Genomic DNA, 17,982 nt, shown 5'->3' on the forward strand with positions numbered 1-17,982 from the left:
AAAAAAATCTAGCACAGCACTTTGTAACTACTTTCATCGAAAGTGACTATCTCAACTGATGTCGTAGATCTGCTAACGTCACCTGTCACCCTATGCCCATCTCCTTCCACGTGCATTAGGCTTACACTTGATGGCCGGTTCTAAGCCTAAGGTGAAATTCTAAGGGAACTCTTTAAGTCACCAAGCAGTTGTTAAGACATTTTAAGGAACAAAAAGCAAAATACAATGCACCCTTAGCTGCAGCTCCAGTCTGCACCGAAGAGGCCCACAGTGCAGAGAACACACACTGCCTTCCTCCCCTCACGGTATGGAGAAGCCGTGAACTGCCATAGACTTGAAAATGCCGTGAGGTGCTTTAGATCTGAGCGGGGCATGGGTGTGGAAGCTAGGAGCTGACTGAATAGGGAGAGATGTACCAAGTCATGGGAACAGAAAGAGCAGAGCCCCCAAACGAAAAGGAAAGAAAGAAAAAACAATGAACATTTTGGAATTCCCAAGCAGTACATGTTGGCTATAACAGCTCGAGGGTAAAAGAGTGAGCTAAAGGCTTAGGGAGGTAGGAGCTAAATTGTGGAAGCCCTGCATGCCCTATAGAGAAGATTTACTTTATTCCATAGGCAGTGTGAAGAGGTTATTTAAGATTTCTGGGTTGGAAAGAGAGATCTTATTTTAGAAAGCAAATTCTAACAATAGGTAGTAGATAGAGGAGAAAGAGACAAGGCATTCTGCTTGCAGCTCTAATGGCAATCTGGATGAGATATGATACCCAGCTAGAACATGGAGAATAACAACTGTACTGAGGGCATGTCACAGACCTAAAAACTGTCACGAGTTGTCAATGGGTTGCATTCAGGGGATGGATGTGAAAAGGAAGCCACATAAGATTCTGATGTTTGTGGTAGTTTGCAGAACTTGATAGAAATTGTTGTGGAAGGTGAGGGTACCCTAAACACAATAAGATATAAGAATCCGCTGGGCTCAACTGAAGACCTCCAAAAGATCAAAGGTAATGTCTTCAAGAAACTTCAGACAGACAAAAAGGTCCATCTAGATTTTTAGGATTTTTTGTCTCACTTCTTCCCAGAGTAGGAATCCTACTAACCTGAAAAGTACTGTCCACCCCACCCTTACCCCACCCATCCAGCTGCCTCACTAGGTGCTCAATGTAGAAAACAGTTTATCTTGATAAGACTTATAGGTGGCGCACGGCTTTAATCTCGGGAGGCAGAGGCAGGCGGGTCTCTGTGAGTTTCAGGCCAGCCTGGTCTACAGAGTGAGATCTAGGACAGCCAGGGCTACACAGGGTTTCACAAAAAGAGTGATTTTAAAATGCAAGCATTGCTTGTTTTTAAAGTGTCACATACAGTGACACTTTAAAGAGACCCAGGACAGGCACCAAAACTACACAGAGAAACCTTATCTTGAAAAACCAAAAAAAAAAAAAAAAGTAAGGCAAGTAAGGCTTATAGTTGTGGTTTTTTCTGATACAGTGGTCTACAGCAATACGTCTGGAAAGCCACACACACTAGGGAAGAATCATATCAGCAGGAATGCCATCAGCCTTGACAGAAAAGGGACAGACTGCAGAAACGACTTAGTTGGAAACACAGTTGACATTTGTGGAGAAAGAAGGCATGGGCAGAACCAGGAGCCCATGGGGTAGAACCTTAACAGTGGGAGTCACTCCAGGTGGCAGAGCTGTGCTCAGATGTCAGCTGCACAGCAGAGCAGCTCTTCAGCTAAAGGCAGATGCTCGCTTTCCTAAATGGAAACACCTACTCTAGGGAGAAGGGAAAGACATGACCACTGCAGGGGATGTGGAGACTGAACTGGAACCCAGACTAGGAGAAATCCATTCGCGGGACAATCGGCAAAATCAGAATGAAATCCGAAGGTTAGTTAACAGCATTGTATCAGTACTGTCAACTTCTTGGCTCGAGCGTTTCCGTTGTTTAATCGTTGTATAATCTGAGGAAGCTGGGCAAAGGATATTTGTGGATAATCTACTGTGCTTGCAAAGTTCTTGTAAGTCTGAAATTATTTCAGAACTTAGAATGACAAATGAAGTCATTTTAGAGCTGGGAATGGTGGTGTACATCTGCAATCTCGGCACTCAGAAAGCTAGGACAGGAGGACAGTGAATCTGAGACCCTGCCTCAAAAAGAAGAGTGATTTTTGCAGGGTGGTAGTGGCGCATGGCTTTAATCACAGCACTCGGGAGACAGAGGCAGGCGGATCTCTGTGAGTTCGAGGCCAGCCTGGTCTACAGGGCGAGATCCAGGACAGCCAGGGCTACTCAAGGTACTTGATCATAGAACATCAATGGCAGTATTTGATCATAAAACAGAGCTTCCTGTGAGGTCAAGACCAGGGGTCCTCAGAACCTGGTGCTGTGGTGGAAGAGAGTTCCCCATAAAGAAACTACACCAGTTCCCCATTGTTTCCCATCCAATACTTCAACCAAGCAGACAGAGAGGATGGTTCACTCAGGAAATGAAGAAGGGATACCCCAAGGAGAAACATTAACAAGACACATAGGTAATGTGCTCCTACTTAAAATCAAAGGATGGCTCTAAGAAACTATGGTTTCCAGAAGTCCCCAAGCTGCCTACTGGGTTTAAAAAAAAAAAAGGTACAGTAAACTCTGAACTCAGGCCCTTAGCTTACTATGGAAGTGGTGCCTGGCCATGCCTCTTGACACACTCATCCCGGAGCATGAGCAAGTGAGATTGAACAAGTACCACTAGACACCCTGTGGGAGACCAGAGTGGAGACTATTTGGAAAGCTCAGGTAGCAAGAGAAAGTGGTAGATCTCTCAAAATGCCAACTAACCAAGTCAGAAAGGAAACTCAAGCCAAAATATTGCCATGTGTGAAGAAAACTGACAACAGAGAATTCTAAAGTTCAGGGGGGTGGGAAATGGGGAGCTGCTTGCAAGAATATGAAGAAACTAGCCAGGCATGGTGGTGCACACCTGCAATCCCAACCCTTGGAAGACAGAAGTGGGAGGCTGGATGCAAGCCTGGGGGCAGCCTGGTACACACACAGTGAGTTCCAGGCTAGACAGAGCTACACAGTGAAATCCAGCGATGATGACGCTATGAGAAGACTGTGGGCTTCCCAGAAAAACACTGAACTGAAAGATGACTGAGGGCCAAAGTGCTGCCCTTGTGGAGACAGCTGGAGATGTTTTCCAGAGTGTTCTGCTCCCTTGGCCTGGACTGTCGTCATCTGAGTAGTTTCAAAATGTGTCTAGGCCAAAAAGCAAACGGGCAGAGATGTGTCAGTAAGTGATGCTGGTGATGAATACTAAGACTGCAAGAATAAGACCTAAATAATTCTTCAGGATTTGTGGCCAGCCAAGGACCCCTACGTTAACAGTACCCAACAGAGAAAGAACTCAAGCAAGAAGTCTTGACCTGTAAGTATCTAAGAAGCAAAGTTTTGTACTTCCATCAGGCTCTACACACCAATTAACAAATTAATTGGAATAAAATTAAATGCACAGACTCTAAAACTGTCACCTGTGACATGACCTCATTACTCCTCTGACTATGGGCAGCTATCAGAGCTGTCCCAACTTAGGCCTGAAGGAGCCTGTCCCTACGTCTTGGAACCCCAAATCAAATCAGGGTGAGTTGGGGACCCTGCTTTGAAAAGTCCAGAAGCTTTCATTCATGTCCCAGGATCTTTCAGTAGCTCCTCCCGACAGCTGTAAAATGTAATCGACAATGTGCTGCCGTCAAAGCATGGACCTGGCGGGGCGACAACAGTTCATTCACCCCATGAGCATGATGAGATGTTTGGGGACACGCTGACAAGCCTGACTTCTTAGACTTCTCTGTGAAACAGAGGAAAACAGTGTTTACTACAGACGTCCCCCCAAAGTGACCACAACATACTCACAAGCCCAGCAAGATCTGTAGCATATTGGGGCCCTCCATAAGATTAGCACCCATACCCAGGGACTCCTATGGGCTATCCTAAAACAAGACCACACTCACACAAACCTGCTTTTCTCTCATTATGCCACCGCAAATCCAGCCCCGTAATTCTCAAGCTCAGATTAATAGAAACATCTGGGTGGAAACTATCGCTTTGTGCACACTTCCCTCCACTCAGCATACTTCTAGGACTTGAAATTTTTATTTACTCACTCCTCCTGCTGACATTGGTCTAGGTTAAGAAGAAGAAGTATTTGGTCAGGCTTCATAGCACGCACCTTTAACCTCAGCACTTTGAAGGCAAGAGGCATACTGATTTCTGTGAGTTCAAAGTCAACCCGGTCTACACAGGGAGGTCTAGACTAGCCAGGGCCACATAGGGAGAGCCATGGAAGAAGAAAAAGAGGAGGAGGAGGAGGAGTGGTGTGTTACATTTTATGTGCACTATCTCTTTCATTACTCATAGCGATCCCATTAAATGGCCACCATTCCCACTTTATGGGAAACTAAGACACAGAGAGTAACTTGCCCAGCACCTCCCATCTGAAATACGCACAAGATGGTTTCCAAGCCCAGGTCCGCCTGACTGGGAGACTGAAGCCCTAGGTCATTACACTGTGTTCCGTAGGATTTTCTGGTTTCACAGGAAGGGCATATTTTCAGAAACCTCATCTAACATCACAATTAACAGTGAAAGTCTGGATGTTTTCCTCCGTGAATAGAAAAGGCTGGCTGCTCTCAGCGTTCCTATTCAACATTGTACTTGGCAACCCTGGCTGGTGCAATAAGGAAAGAGAAAGAAAGAAATGGCAAACAGAAAGGAAAAATCGAACTTTTTTGCTGACAACATAATCACGTGCATAGAAAGTTCCAACCAATCCAAAAAAGAAAAGCTTTTTTTATTGGCACCGGAAAAAAAAAAAAAAAAAGTAAATTGATTAGGGTCGCAGGATGTAAAATCAACATTAAAAAAGGAAGGGTATGAGTTACAGCTCAATGGTAGCATGGCTGTCTAGCATTCACGTAGGCCTGGCTTTTAGTCTCCATCATCACACTCAAAGAGAATTGCTTTGTTGTTGTTGTTGTTGTTGTTGTTGTTGTTGTTGTTGTTATTTAAGACAGGGTTTCTCTGTGTAGCTTTGCACCTCTCCTGGATCTCACTCTGTAGCCCAGGCTGGCCTCGAACTCACAGAGATCCGCCTGGCTCTGCCTCCCGAGTGCTGGGATTAAAGGCGTGCGCCATCACCCCCCCCCCCCCCCACCGAGAATTGCTATTTAATATTCTGTCAGCCCTCTGTATCTGTGTACGGTATAGCTATGCCTATGATAGCTACTTCTGTAAAGAATGCATGCAAGCTTTCATGTTGTCATTACTTCCTAAGCAATGCATGCAGGTCAGCAACTATTTACACAGCTTTTACATCGTATTAGGTATTATAAGTAATCGAGAGATGACTCTAGGAGGGTATGCACAGGTTATATACAAACATTAGAGCATTCATAAGGGATTTGAGCACTTACAGATTTGGGTATTAATGAAGGGTCATGGGGCTGGTGTCCTGCTGTGGATATCGCTCTGTATAAATAAAACGCTGATTGGCCAGTAGCCAGACAGGAAGGATAGGCAGGACAAACAGAGAAGAGAATTCTGGGAACAGGAAGGCTGAGTGAGGAGACGCCACCAGCCGCCGCCATGAGTACCAACTGGTAAGCCACGAGTCATGTGGCAAGGTATAGATTTATAGAAATGGGTTAATTTAAGATATAAGAACTAGATAACAAGAAGCCTGCCACGGCCATACAGTTTGTAAGCAATATAAGTCTCTGTGTGTTTACTCGGTTGGGTCTAAGCGGCTTCGGGACTGGTGGGTGAAAGAGATTTGTCCTGACTGTGGGCCAGGCAGGACTGGAAAACTCTAGCTACAGTGTCCCTTAGATACTAAGAGACAAATGAGTAAGTGGACAATAAAATCGAGTTAATAATACCATTTATAATACCATCCCAAACATGAAACACATTAAATTTGACAAAATATATACAAGCCACATTGCCACATTCATGGATAACCAAACATTACCAAGATGGTTTTCGTTTGTTTGTTTTAGGCAGGGTATGTCTACATAGCCCTGTATATCATGAAGCTCACTCAGGCTAACCTTAAACTCAGAGAAATCTGCCTGCCTCTGCCTTCAGAATGCTGGGATTAAAGTCGTGTGCCACTATGACTGGCATACGTTGATTTTGGTTTTGTCTTTTTAATTTTTTTGCCTGCATGTTTCACTATGCACCACTTGTGTGTGCCTGGTGCCCATGGAGGCCAGAAGAGGGAGTCAGATCCTCTGGAACTGGAGTTATAGCCGGTTGTGAGCCACCCTGTGGGCACTGGGAATCGAACCTGTGTCCTTTAGAAGTGCAGCCAGTGCTCCTAACAACTGAGCCATCTCTCCAACCCACCAAATTGTTTTTAAACCAAGACTTCAAATGCTGCTTACATAATTAAGAACAGGGAACTATCACTATCACCCCAGTCTACCTGTCTAAGCTCCTTAATCATTTCTTCCTTTCTTTCCTGTCTTTTTGCCAACCATAGTCGTGACCTTCTACTACTGAGAATGCTGCTCTCTGCATAGAATTGACTTGAATTAACTGATTCATCTCTCTTTATCCTCAAACCACTCCCACCTCATCTATCTCTCACTTTTGGAATCACATCTCCAACTGCTCCAAGACATTTCTGAAATTCTCTAACAGATATGGCCGTCTTTCCCTTTATGATACTCTTCAGCCCTCCCTTCCGAGCACTGGGTGGTCATTAGCTACACTTAATATAGTCTAAGTTACAGATGCATACTTCAGACCTGAAAATCCACCACCAACAGGATCTGTAGCCAATTTGTTGAAATCAACATCGAAAGGATAAACAATTTTAAAATTCCCTTTAAATAACAAAACCTTTGGGACACAAATCCACTGCTGTCACAACAGAGTTAAATGCTGCCCTGATGGTTACATAGGCTGGGTTAGGTATTTAGCCATGTGGTGACCTTCCTTTCATTCAATTCTGAGTTAGTTCATTTTGGTTTGGTTAGATGGGCCAATACCAAGATCAAGGCCAAGTAAAACATCCCAGCCTAAGGGAGAAGGACAGTCCATTCTCAGTCTTCATAAACCAGACAAAGAGGAAGTGAGTGGGGGAGCAGTGTCCTTAGAGCAAGGTAGAGAATCCATGAATGATTTAAATTAAAAAAAAAAAAAAGACAAAGGAGTTTGCATCCAGAAAGAGCACAGAGGGTAACTTGAGTGTCATTATCCTGGCAGGGGTCTGTATTGCTAGTAGACAGAGAAACCCTGGGGATACCTGTGCCTCTGCCCTTGTGGAAACATCTGCAAGGGGAAGTGAAATGTCAAGCACTTCTCACCCACCTCAGGAGGCTAGCAGCACAGCCATGTCCTGAGCAGAGACTCACAGAAGGACCTGCTTTGGAGAAGCTGTACCTCTGTCCCAGAAAAGGTCCCTGGAGAGGTATTTGGCTCTCGCTGCATATACAGAGTGGGAGGGGAATGTGACTGGAGATTGAGCTCATATGCCACACTCTCCTTGAAGCAACTAGCTGGGGAAAAAGTCCTGGCTTCAACTTCATTTCCTAATTATCAAAAGCATCACAGCTGACTGGCAGCAACTGACTTCAATCAGTGCAATTTGTCTTTTGACCCCAGGTTGGCAAAAGCTCCCCAGATCTTTGTCTGGGTTCTAGCATGTCTTCTTCATGCTATTCTAATGCCCTCTGATTGTCCTCCATGTCTGCCCAGCTTCTTACAGCCCTTGCATGGCATTCTAGCTGGGCAAGATTAACCAGTCTACATTGTTATTTTCTTACACTTACGAGTTAGCTAATTTATTTACTTGGTGTATGTGTGTGCCTGCCATGGTGTGTGCGTGGAAGACTGAGGGCAACTTGCAGAAGCCAATTCTCTTCTTCCACCACGTACATGCTAGAGATCAAACTCAGGTTATCAGCCTTGACAGCGAGCACATTCACTCACTGAGTCAGCTTGCTAGCTAGGCCTGTGTACTGTTATTATTAAAAGAGTCTACTTTAATTTCATAAAAAGACTAGACATTTCAGCAAAGAGTGAGTTTGAGATGTTTGGGTGGATTAACTGGGCATTTTGACAACATGACTTCCCCTTTAGTGTGTTTAATTATCCTGTTTAACAGACATCCTTACAGTTTATGTTGACACTTTCAAAACATTCTCTCCTAGCGATGACTTGAACCCTGCCACTCAAGGGAGAAATCAACAGATCATGTAAGGATTTTATTTGGAATTGGCATTCTCTTTTGTAATCTTATTTTTTATTTTCCCCCCACTGGAAAGGAAAAAGGTGATATTCAGTTTTAAATTTTAGCTGTACAGTTTGCTTTGTCATCAAAACTAATTGTAAACATGAGAAGGAGATATTTTCAGCTTTGTCATGATATCATAGTACTTTCACAATCAACTCAACTGCTTCCCTCAATTTTCTGGAGTTGCCTACATCATCCCTTGAAACTCATAAACTAGATTTATTTCTGTGTACAGATTCTAAAAAGTAAATGGGATGAGAGGCTTAATTCACTAGAAACAGAGAAGAAAATAATACTCATTTCACATCCATCTAGCCAACCAAACTCAAGAGTGGATGGGAGCATATCTTTAGTAAAATTTATACTAACAACATTTTAACCTTTGAAAAAGAAAAACCCAAGAACATGTTGTTAAAAACTTCACAGGGTGCTGGGCATGTAGCCAGGGCTGCATAGTGAGACCATGTCTCAAAAAAAGGAAGAGAAATTTTAAAAAGACTTCACAGACTGATATTGATGTCACCATTCCTTTCCCAAGTCAATATTTAAAACACCAAATGCCACTAAGCCAGCTCAGGGGGTGGAGTCCCACTGTTCAGATATTTGCAAATTTACTTTCTCCTCTACTTACCCGAAAGGCATTTCCCTGATCCTCTCAAACTTTCTTAATCTTTTCCTCAGTGGACATCCTAACAGTTCTCAGGTAACTAAATCCCTCTAGAATCATCAACATACAAGCCTGGTCAAATTCTTCACAGATATGGAATCTTGAAATTTTTCACACAGGGACTCTGCTGAGTACCCGTGGACAGAGTCTCAGCCTCATTTTCAGAGACAAGCCTTTGGGTGGCTCTCTTGAGCATCCCAATAAAGACTCACAAAGTCCACTGTCATAGAGAATATATGTTACATATACATAGTTGTTGTTGTTTTTTTTTTTTTTTTTGGTTTTTCGAGACAGGGTTTCTCTGTGTAGCTTTGCGCCTTTTCCTGGAACTCACTTGGTAGCCCAGGCTGGCCTCGAACTTACAGAGATCCGCCTGGCTCTGCCTCCCGAGTGCTGGGATTAAAGGCGTGCGCCACCACCGCCCGGCATAGTTGTTGTTTTTAACAGCACACTATGTAGCCTTGGCTGGCTGGAACTCACCATGCTGGGATTGAAGGCATGCACCACCAGGCCTGGCCATGGAATGTTTTAACGGCAAAGCATCTGAAAACTGAGTTGAGATTTTAGTTTCTTTTTTTGTTTGTTTTTGTTTTTGTTTTTTGAGACAGGGTTTCTCCGTGTAGCTTTGCACCTTTCCTGGAACTCACTCTGTAGTCCAGGCTGGCCTCGAACTCACAGAGATCTCCCGAGTGCTGGGATTAAAGGTGTGCACCCCCAATGCCCAGCGAGATTTTAGTTTCTTATCCTAGGTATAAGATATATTTGTGAGGTAAGGTGTGGGTAAAGTGGAAAAGAAAGATCTTTGACTAGATAACTTGACATAGAAAAGTTATTCAGGCCAGGTGGAGGTGGCACACACCTTTCATCCCAGCACTCGGGAGGCAGAGCCAGGCGGATCTCTGTGAGTTCAAGGCCAGCCTGCTCTACAGAGTGAGATCCAGGACAGGTACCAAAACTACACAGAGAAACCCTGTCTCGAAAAACAAAAAACACACAAAAAAAAGAGAAAGAAAGAAAGAGAGAGAGAGAGAAGGAAAGAAAGAAAAGGACTCAGAAAAGCAGCAGAATCCAGATAGTTAAGATCTTGGGTTGTAACCTGGGAAGAATTTACCATAAAATGGTCTTTTTTGGTTTTTTGTTTGTTTGTTTGTTTGTTTGAGACAGGGTTTCTCTGTGTAGCTTTGGAGCTTTTCCTGGAACTCACTCTGTAGCCCAGGCTGTCCTCAAACTCACAGAGATCCACCTGCCTCTGCCTCCTGAGTGCTGGGATTAAAGGTGTGGGCCGCCGCCGCCACCACCACCAGTTTGTAAAATTGTCTTAATGACAAAGTTAACACTCTCTATCTACTAAAAAAAAAAAAAAAGAAAAGAAAAAGAAAGAAAAAAGAAAGAGAGAAGAATTCAACACTATGAAAAAATTCTTTTTAGGGAAAGACACATTTCAAAACTAAACTATTTTTACAATTGCTTTGGAGCAGGGTAGCTGAGGGCATGCAGGACAAGGAAGGGGAAAACTTGCACTCTGTATTCTGATGTACTTGCTGAATTTTGAGCCATAAAAAATATGTTCCTTATACAAAAACATAAGAGCAGCTTCATTTTAAAAATAAGCTGTTACTAGAGAATTAAATTTAAAAGCCCTGGTAATAAAGGATGGTAAGAAGGCTACAAATGCCTTGATTAGTAGCTAAGAGGAAGTTAGTCAGTTAGACTGTTAATCAGACTCGAGAGATCCCAAAACATTTGCTGATCAAATTAATACTTTTATTTGCATTTAAATTTGGGAGGGGGTGTGGTAGCCTCCCTCCTCCCCACCCCCTACCCCAACCCCAGAGAGCATCTTCTCCAGCAAGACCTTTCTTCCCTACCTCTCAGATCCCATTAATCATCACAGTGATTAAGCAGATTGTGGCCAAGTACTCTAACTGATAAGGGCTCCTTTGGAGCAGGGAGAAGAAAAAAAGAAAAATGGGTTCCCATGGTGACAGGTAAAGGCTATCATCAGACTCAGCTTTCCCGCACAAAACTTGGTGTCACGGATCAGAAAGTTGAGATCATTTCAACATGGATCCGGGAGTGCCTTTTATGAACTTGACTTCATCCACTCAAAAGAGTGTCTAAGCTAGACATAGTACCAAACACTGAGGGGCCAGGGATGAGGACAAAGAGGATCTCAAAGACGAGATGTGACTTCTGTCCCACAAATTGCACTCTGCAAAGGAAAGCAGCCACCCAAGAAATAATGGCATTAGGGTGGCAATTCAGCCCCTGCACCTATAACCAAGCCCCCGGGGACTGGTCAGCTTCTAAACTGGTTTCACTTTCCCATCTTCAAGCTGCAGCACAGCTGGTTCCCCAGCTGGCTGGGGAAGAAAAGAGTCTGCAAATAAACAGCGTTTTAAAAATAATGCGGCCACTTTTGCTATACTGAGTTCTGTGAACCGCCTTCCTCTGATATGTGACTCTGGGTACCAGACTGGTTTCCAAGTCTCCAGAAGCACACCTCACACCGGAGGACTACAAGTCAGCAAGTCCCAAAGGGAAGGCTCTGCCTTCTTTCCTGTTGTGTCCTGAACATATTCCATTAGGAAATGGCTTAAAAACAACATTTATCTGAGAAAGGAACAAGATGGGCTGTGATTGCACCAAATACGTGTGAGCACCCCTTACAGCAGAGCACTGTGCCAAGAATGGGACCAGCTTGCAGCGTGGCAGAGTTACACCGGCCCTAATAAGGCCTCTGTAGCTCCACCTCTCCTTTCCACAGAAGGCTCAGAAAACATCTCCATATATGCAAATTTCTTAGAAATGCAAAGATTTTACTCTTTACCACTAGAGGTAGTCGTTTTTGATTAATGCTATACATCGGATCTACAAAAGACGCCCCTTTGGTTAGGCATGGCTCTTCCAGACAGACCCCCTAGCTACCACTCTACCTTAGATCCCAGACTCTCAGACCACACTTCACAGTTGCAACTAGCCATTATGAGGACCTTCTAGGAGGGATCCAGGATGATCCTTGGGTTGATGTGACTGAGGAATGTGCTTTTAAGCACAATATATCCTTCCATATGGCGCATCGCCCCTAAGTCCCCTCCCCAAACATAGTTTCTAGAAGACCTCTCCAGGAACCACACCTCTGGAGCCCAGACAGCTCAGAGCAGAAACTGCCTGAACAAAGTAACAATTCACCCCTAGCTGCTCAATATAACGGCTACAATGACAGTTTCCAAGTGCCAGCTTCCCTGTTTTGCAATGGGCAAATCTGCTCCAAGGAGAGAATGTTCCCAATGACCCTGTGGCCCACAGGGCTTTCTTTAGAATAGAAAACAGAAAATGAATGTGTTAGCTATTTCCTGCTGAGCACAAGGAAGGTGTTGTGGTTAGTTAGGGTGATTTTGTTTCCTCATTTAATATGCCATTACAGCACATGTTTTCTTTAACTGCATAGTAGAAAATAAGAAAACATAGTTTATATTCTTCTATCATATTATCTCCAATTCCCTAAGTCTCCTCTCACAAAAATGCCCTTTAGTTTCTAATCCTCTTATGTAAAGCTTCTCTGATGCCTATCTGTACACTATCATCCAAGGCACTTTTTTTTAATTCTAAAATATTTGCTGCCATACTCATTCCTGCTCCTCGATAATTTATGATGTGTGAGGGCCTTCCCTTTACAAGTGATTGCAGTCCTAAATTTATCTCGGCAAGAACTATACTACACATAAATAATACGAGATGCCCAAAGTCTAAAAGCAGAGTATATTCATGACCTCAAATCTCTCATGATCTCTGCATGAAACTGTTGAAACTGTGACATGCTCACTCAAACAACCAAGGTGCGAGGACGGAGACACTATGGGGACAAAGGGCAGGAGTGCCTGTTGTGATAGGGGTTGACAATAGCTATCAGTCCTCAGTGACCCTGAGGAGGGATCGTGTGCACACATACACTGTGCATATTCAGGAGCAATTCACCAAGAACCCAAACAAAAGCTGTCCTTGGACAAGGTTCAATGCATGTTTTTACTATCTACTTCCCACTGCACAATACAGTTAGTTCCACAATTCCCCCAAGGGATCTCAGATAAAATACTTAATAGAATTAAAAAAGAGAAAGAGAGAGAAATTCTTAGCTGGCCTCAACTTGTCATCATAAAACTTTTCAGAGCATAAAACCCAAATTAAAAAGCAGGCAATAATATTGCTTAGAATAATAACCGAACTGTAAACTGCCCTCATTCCCCAGTTTTTCCTCTCCATGGTAAAACACTTTCAAGATTCTTCTCATTAAAGTGATCAGGGTTTTGCACGGTGCTTAGATACACTCCCACAACTAACTGCCTAAAATTTGTCTCTTAGAGGAGCAGGGGAGGGAAGCTTCCAAAAGTCAAAGGCATTGATTGCTCTAGAAAGATGACAGCAGATTTTCCAACTAGTTGTTACTCTTTTTTTTTTTTTTTTTTTTTTTTTTTTTGCTACTCAAACCTGTCTACACTACCCAGGTTCAGTCAATAAACTGACTGAACATCCACTTCTATGAGAGTTCAGGAGATTGATCACAATTCAGGGATCCAACAGTCCTGAATTACGCTAAACATCGCAGATTCAGCCTTTTTAAAAAAAGTATCTTATTGAGAAATCAGTGGGACTTGGAGACAACAAGAAAAAGCTGCTAAAGTATCATTTCTTTGACTTCCGAATGGGAGCCCTTCACCCTGGGGCCCGCACAGATGTGCAGGCTTGCGTTTCGTTTATAATCACCAGCATTCCTGCACAGCCCTCAGTATTGTGAAGATAGATGCGGTCAATACATCCCGCCAGGAAGATGTTAGAGCTGAACTTCAAACATTCAGCAAAAGCAAGTTACTCTCCCACCACCACCACCAAGACCAGGTGAGGTACTTCACAAACGGCTGAAAGAGCGTCTGCTCGCTGGTTCTGGGGGTTAAGAAGGGAAGGCTGGGCTACTCTCTTAGCAAAGACAGGCGAAGCACGACGGAGGGGAGGGGGGGTTGGAGCCCAGAGCCACACGGAGAACGGAAAACAGTAGCAGAAAAAGTCCAACTCTGCCTGCGCCAGCGGTGTGGATGAGCAGAGCAACGAGCCGGGAGAGGAAGGAGGGGGCGGGGGCGATCATTCCCTAGGAGAACTTGTAAGCGGAGGCCTTCACAGCCTGGGAGTCTGCCCAGCTGCTCCTGTAGACCCTGCCAGCCTGGCCAAGGCAGGCCCCCGGGAGCGGAGCGGGCGAGGCCTCTGAGGGTCACTCCTGACTCACTGAGCCTCAGGCCAGCGCCGCCCGGACCTCACCGTTTTCCCTTCCGCTACTGGGCTATGATGGCAGCTTTCCAGCCCCACATGCCATACATCAGCCGCAGATCCCTGTTGGCACAGGCCAGCGCCTCCCCACCAGCTCTCGCCCCTAGCGCACACTTTGAGCCTGATTTCTCCTCCTCCCCAAGCCCACACCCTCACCCACCCGCGACCGGCGCCCTGTCCAGGGGCGGCCCCACCCCCCGGCGGCCGAGCGCTGCCAGGCCTGGGCACCTGCGGCACCTCTCCGCCCCACCCCCATCCTCCACCACCTCCCTCCTCCCCCCCCCCTTTCTCCAGCAGAAGGAGGGGGCGACTCACCGCAGTCCGTGCACAGGATCTTGCCCACCTCTTTCTTGATGTTTTTGCCGTTAGGGTCGACCGGGGCAAAGGCCGTCTTAAAAACTAAGGGCTGCTCAGTGGGTTCCAGGAAAAAGATGTAGCGCTGGTTCCTTTCGAGCGGCACACAGGAGCCCACGCTGATCACCTGCTCGCGCTGCAGCCCCCCGCTCCGGAGCGGCCACTTGTCCAGCACCTTCACCAGCGCCACCCGACCCGAGGCGGGCGGCTCGCGGGTGCTGTTAGAGCTGGAGCCGCCTGCCGGGGCCAGTCCCTGTACCTTGCCCTCCACCACCACGGGTGCCTTGTACGCCTGGTCCTGCACCGACTTGAGGCTGGGCGAGTAGCAGGCGAGCGACACACCGAAGAGCAGCATCGAGAAGCCGGGGGCCGGGTCGCGCCTCATGCCGCCGGCGGCTGCGGCTCGCGAGCGGGCGGCGGCTCTCGGGGTTGCGGGGCTGCGGGGCTGCGGCGGTGGCTGCGGCCGCGGCTCTGGGGGCGCAGCGGGACGGGAGATGCTGCTGCTGCTGCCGCTGTTGCTGTTGCTGCCGCCGCTCTCGCTGCTGCTGCTGCTGCTGTTGCTGCTGTTGCTGCTGCTGCTGCTTCTGCTGCTGCTGCTGCTGCTGTCGCTGTAGCTGTAGCTGTAGCTGCTGCACCGAGCCTTCTCCAGTGGCGGCGGCAGCGCTGAGCAGCAAACCTGCCGCATCTGGCCAGGCCATTTGGGGGGCTCCGCCGCTCAGCCGCCGCCGCCTTGGGAGGGGAAACAGAGCCCTCTGGAAAACCGGAAACAGCGTAACGTTAGCGCCTCGAAGTCCTCCACCGGCAGCCCGGGGAGGTGGCCCAGCCAGGGCAGGGGACAGGCGGCAAGTGGGCCGCGATGCGCAGCCCGGCGCAGCGCAGCGCTCCCTCCCTGCGCGCCAGGACTTGGAGGAGGATGCGGAGGATGGGACGCCCGCCCACTTGCTCTCTCGCGCCCCCTCTATCACCGGACCAAGTCAGGAGCGTGGCTTCTGCAGGGGAAGCTTGGAACTGCACTGCTTTAGTGCCCGCCTTCAGCCCGCAGGGGCGCGGGGGGAATCGTGCCACCCTTTGCTCTTGGGATTTATAGGCATGACAGTGGGGTTTAGCGCCGTGAGGAGAGGGTGGAGAAACGAAGAGGCTACTGATAACATCCCAGGAACAGGGGTGTAGGACACAGGGCGTGCCCCTGCCTTCAGCCCTAGGCTGTATCAAGGAGGTAGCCAGGGCCGGGATGGAGCGGCTGCTTCTTGCCTCCAGGGCGGTCTTCTTCCCTAAGAGGACCCTGGAAACAGCCTCCCCCCACCCCACCCCCGCCCCAAGAGTCCACCTGCTCGACCCTGCCACCGCCTGGTGACCGCTGGATATTCGAGCTGAGATAGATGATTCCAGTCCCATCATTTTTAAAGGATCAGGGTTACAAGGAGTCTTGTCTCCAGAGGTAATGACTGGAAGTGGATCCAGCCGCCCAAACTTAGGGTGTTCTCTAGTTGTCAAGGGGAACCAGGCTGCACGTTATACAACCCCATTTCCTTTTTAAAAATCAGCTCCCCAAGTGGGGGGTGGGGGGCGCTCTTGGGAGCCAGCTTAGAACCAGAGCCTGCCAGGGCCAGAGAAGGCTCCATGGAAATGGTTTTTTGTAATCTGGTGCTTGCAAAAGTCAGTGTCGAATACAAACATGTATTCCGCAATCCACGCTTTTATCAGTGGGTGCCCAGGAAGTCTTCCATAGGCTGCTGTTATCCTTGATGGATGTTAAGCTCAGAAATGCTAGTGAAGCCCTCGGAGAATTTGATTGCCGGTGGAAATTAGCCCAAGAATGACTGACTTGGGCTAGGACAGCTCTTGGGGTCGGGAAGAAGGGGGGTACTGGGCTCTTGGCTCCCTTAAGTGACACTTCAAACTGAATATCCAAAACCAACAGCAGTATCTCTCCCACCTGACTCCAAATTCCCTCTGTTTCTAAATGGTAACACTTCATACTTGGGAACCAACCCATTCTGATAAGTCCCTAGTCTCCATCGACTGTTCAATCACCAAACCCTGTAGCTCTACCTTTAAAAACCTCTAATCCATCTCCTTCCTCTCCAAACTACAAATGCTACAAACACCTTAGGCCCCAGTCCTCATCGTCAATCGTCTGAACACGGCCAAGCTTCCTAACGGTACTCACACCTTTTGCCTCATTACACACTTCCGGTTAGACCACAGCCAGTGAGCTTTCTAAAAATCAAGGGAAAGGATGTAGCCATACCCAAGAGTAGAAGCCAAAAAGAGTAGAAGCCAAACTTTTCAGGGGCTCCTTCTGCGTCACTAGCCTGGTAGTTGACCCTTTGCCTTAAGACAGTCTGGGCTGTTCTTGCTCTTTCTGAGTGTCCAGAAAGCCTCACCTCTAGCTTGCCCATCTGGAGAACTATTCTTTCCTTAAGGCTCGGGTCAACGGCATACCCTCCCCCCCCCTCCCCACTCTGCACACAAATGCATATTCATCCCCACTCTGATCAACACATACACACCTGATGGAATTAATCCCATCCTCCCATGTTGTATGTGTTTCTTGCAAAGCTCACTGTTACAGTATTGACTCCACAGGACTTCTAGCAGCTGTAAGGCCAAGGTCTCTGCTCTACGAGACTTTGGATCCCTATTACAGCCAACACATAAAACACAATCAGCAAATCTTCAGTTAAGGAAAGAGGAAAAGAGGGGACTGAAGATCAGTATTCTTTTTTGTTTTGTTTTCTGAGACAGGGTTTTCTCTGTGTAGCCCTGGCTGTCCCAGAACTCACTCTGTAGACCAGACTGACCTCAAACTCGCAAAGATCCATTTGCCTCTGCCTCCTAAGTGCTGGGATTAAAGGTGTGCGCCACCACCTCTGGGCCCAGTATTCTTTTTTTAAATTTATTTTTATAATTACATGCATGGAGGGGGGGTAACATGCTCCTGAACGGAGGTGCTTGAAGAGGCTTATCCCTGATATGATACTGAGATTTTAACCTGGGGTCTCTGCAAAAGCAGTACATTCTCTTAACTGCTGAACCATCTCCCCAGCCCCAAGATCAATACTCTTAAAGGCCTCAAGCCAGTCTTCACAGTCCCTTCATTGACTTCCTTCAGTCATAGATACCATAAGTCACAAACTATTGCTATAAAGAGGATGGCTAACTCCATTTCTCATTTCTCATTTCTCAACGAAAAGGAGAGTTCCAGAGAGACAAAGAGACTTCAGAGGACACACAGCAGCAGCGGTTCAATCTTTTGTTTCTGGGGCCAGAGAAATAAATAGCTTGAACTCTGAGGTCAAGGAGAGCAGGATTTTTCAACCAGTTTTATAAATGACTATGAGTTCG

The 17,982-nt window shown here is 46.6% G+C and overlaps 1 protein-coding gene across 2 annotated transcripts in view; it reads right to left on the bottom strand.

Annotated features, from left to right (window-relative positions):
• Nrg2 (neuregulin 2) overlaps window positions 1-15,901 on the bottom strand; it is a 188,868-nt gene extending 172,967 nt beyond the window's left edge. The window contains exon 1 of one of the 2 annotated variants that reach the window (XM_052741901.1): window positions 14,596-15,901. In XM_052741901.1, coding sequence (XP_052597861.1) covers window positions 14,596-15,319 — 724 coding nt within the window. In that variant the 5' untranslated portion in view covers window positions 15,320-15,901. The remainder of the gene's footprint in view (window positions 1-14,595) is intronic. The other variant, XM_052741899.1, reaches the window with a different exon arrangement.
• Window positions 15,902-17,982: the final 2,081 nt, after the last annotated feature.

The sequence above is a fragment of the Peromyscus californicus genome, unplaced genomic scaffold (genome assembly GCF_007827085.1).
Source record: "Peromyscus californicus insignis strain IS unplaced genomic scaffold, ASM782708v3 Scaffold_17__1_contigs__length_78620276, whole genome shotgun sequence".
Classification (NCBI taxonomy): domain Eukaryota; kingdom Metazoa; phylum Chordata; class Mammalia; order Rodentia; family Cricetidae; genus Peromyscus; species Peromyscus californicus.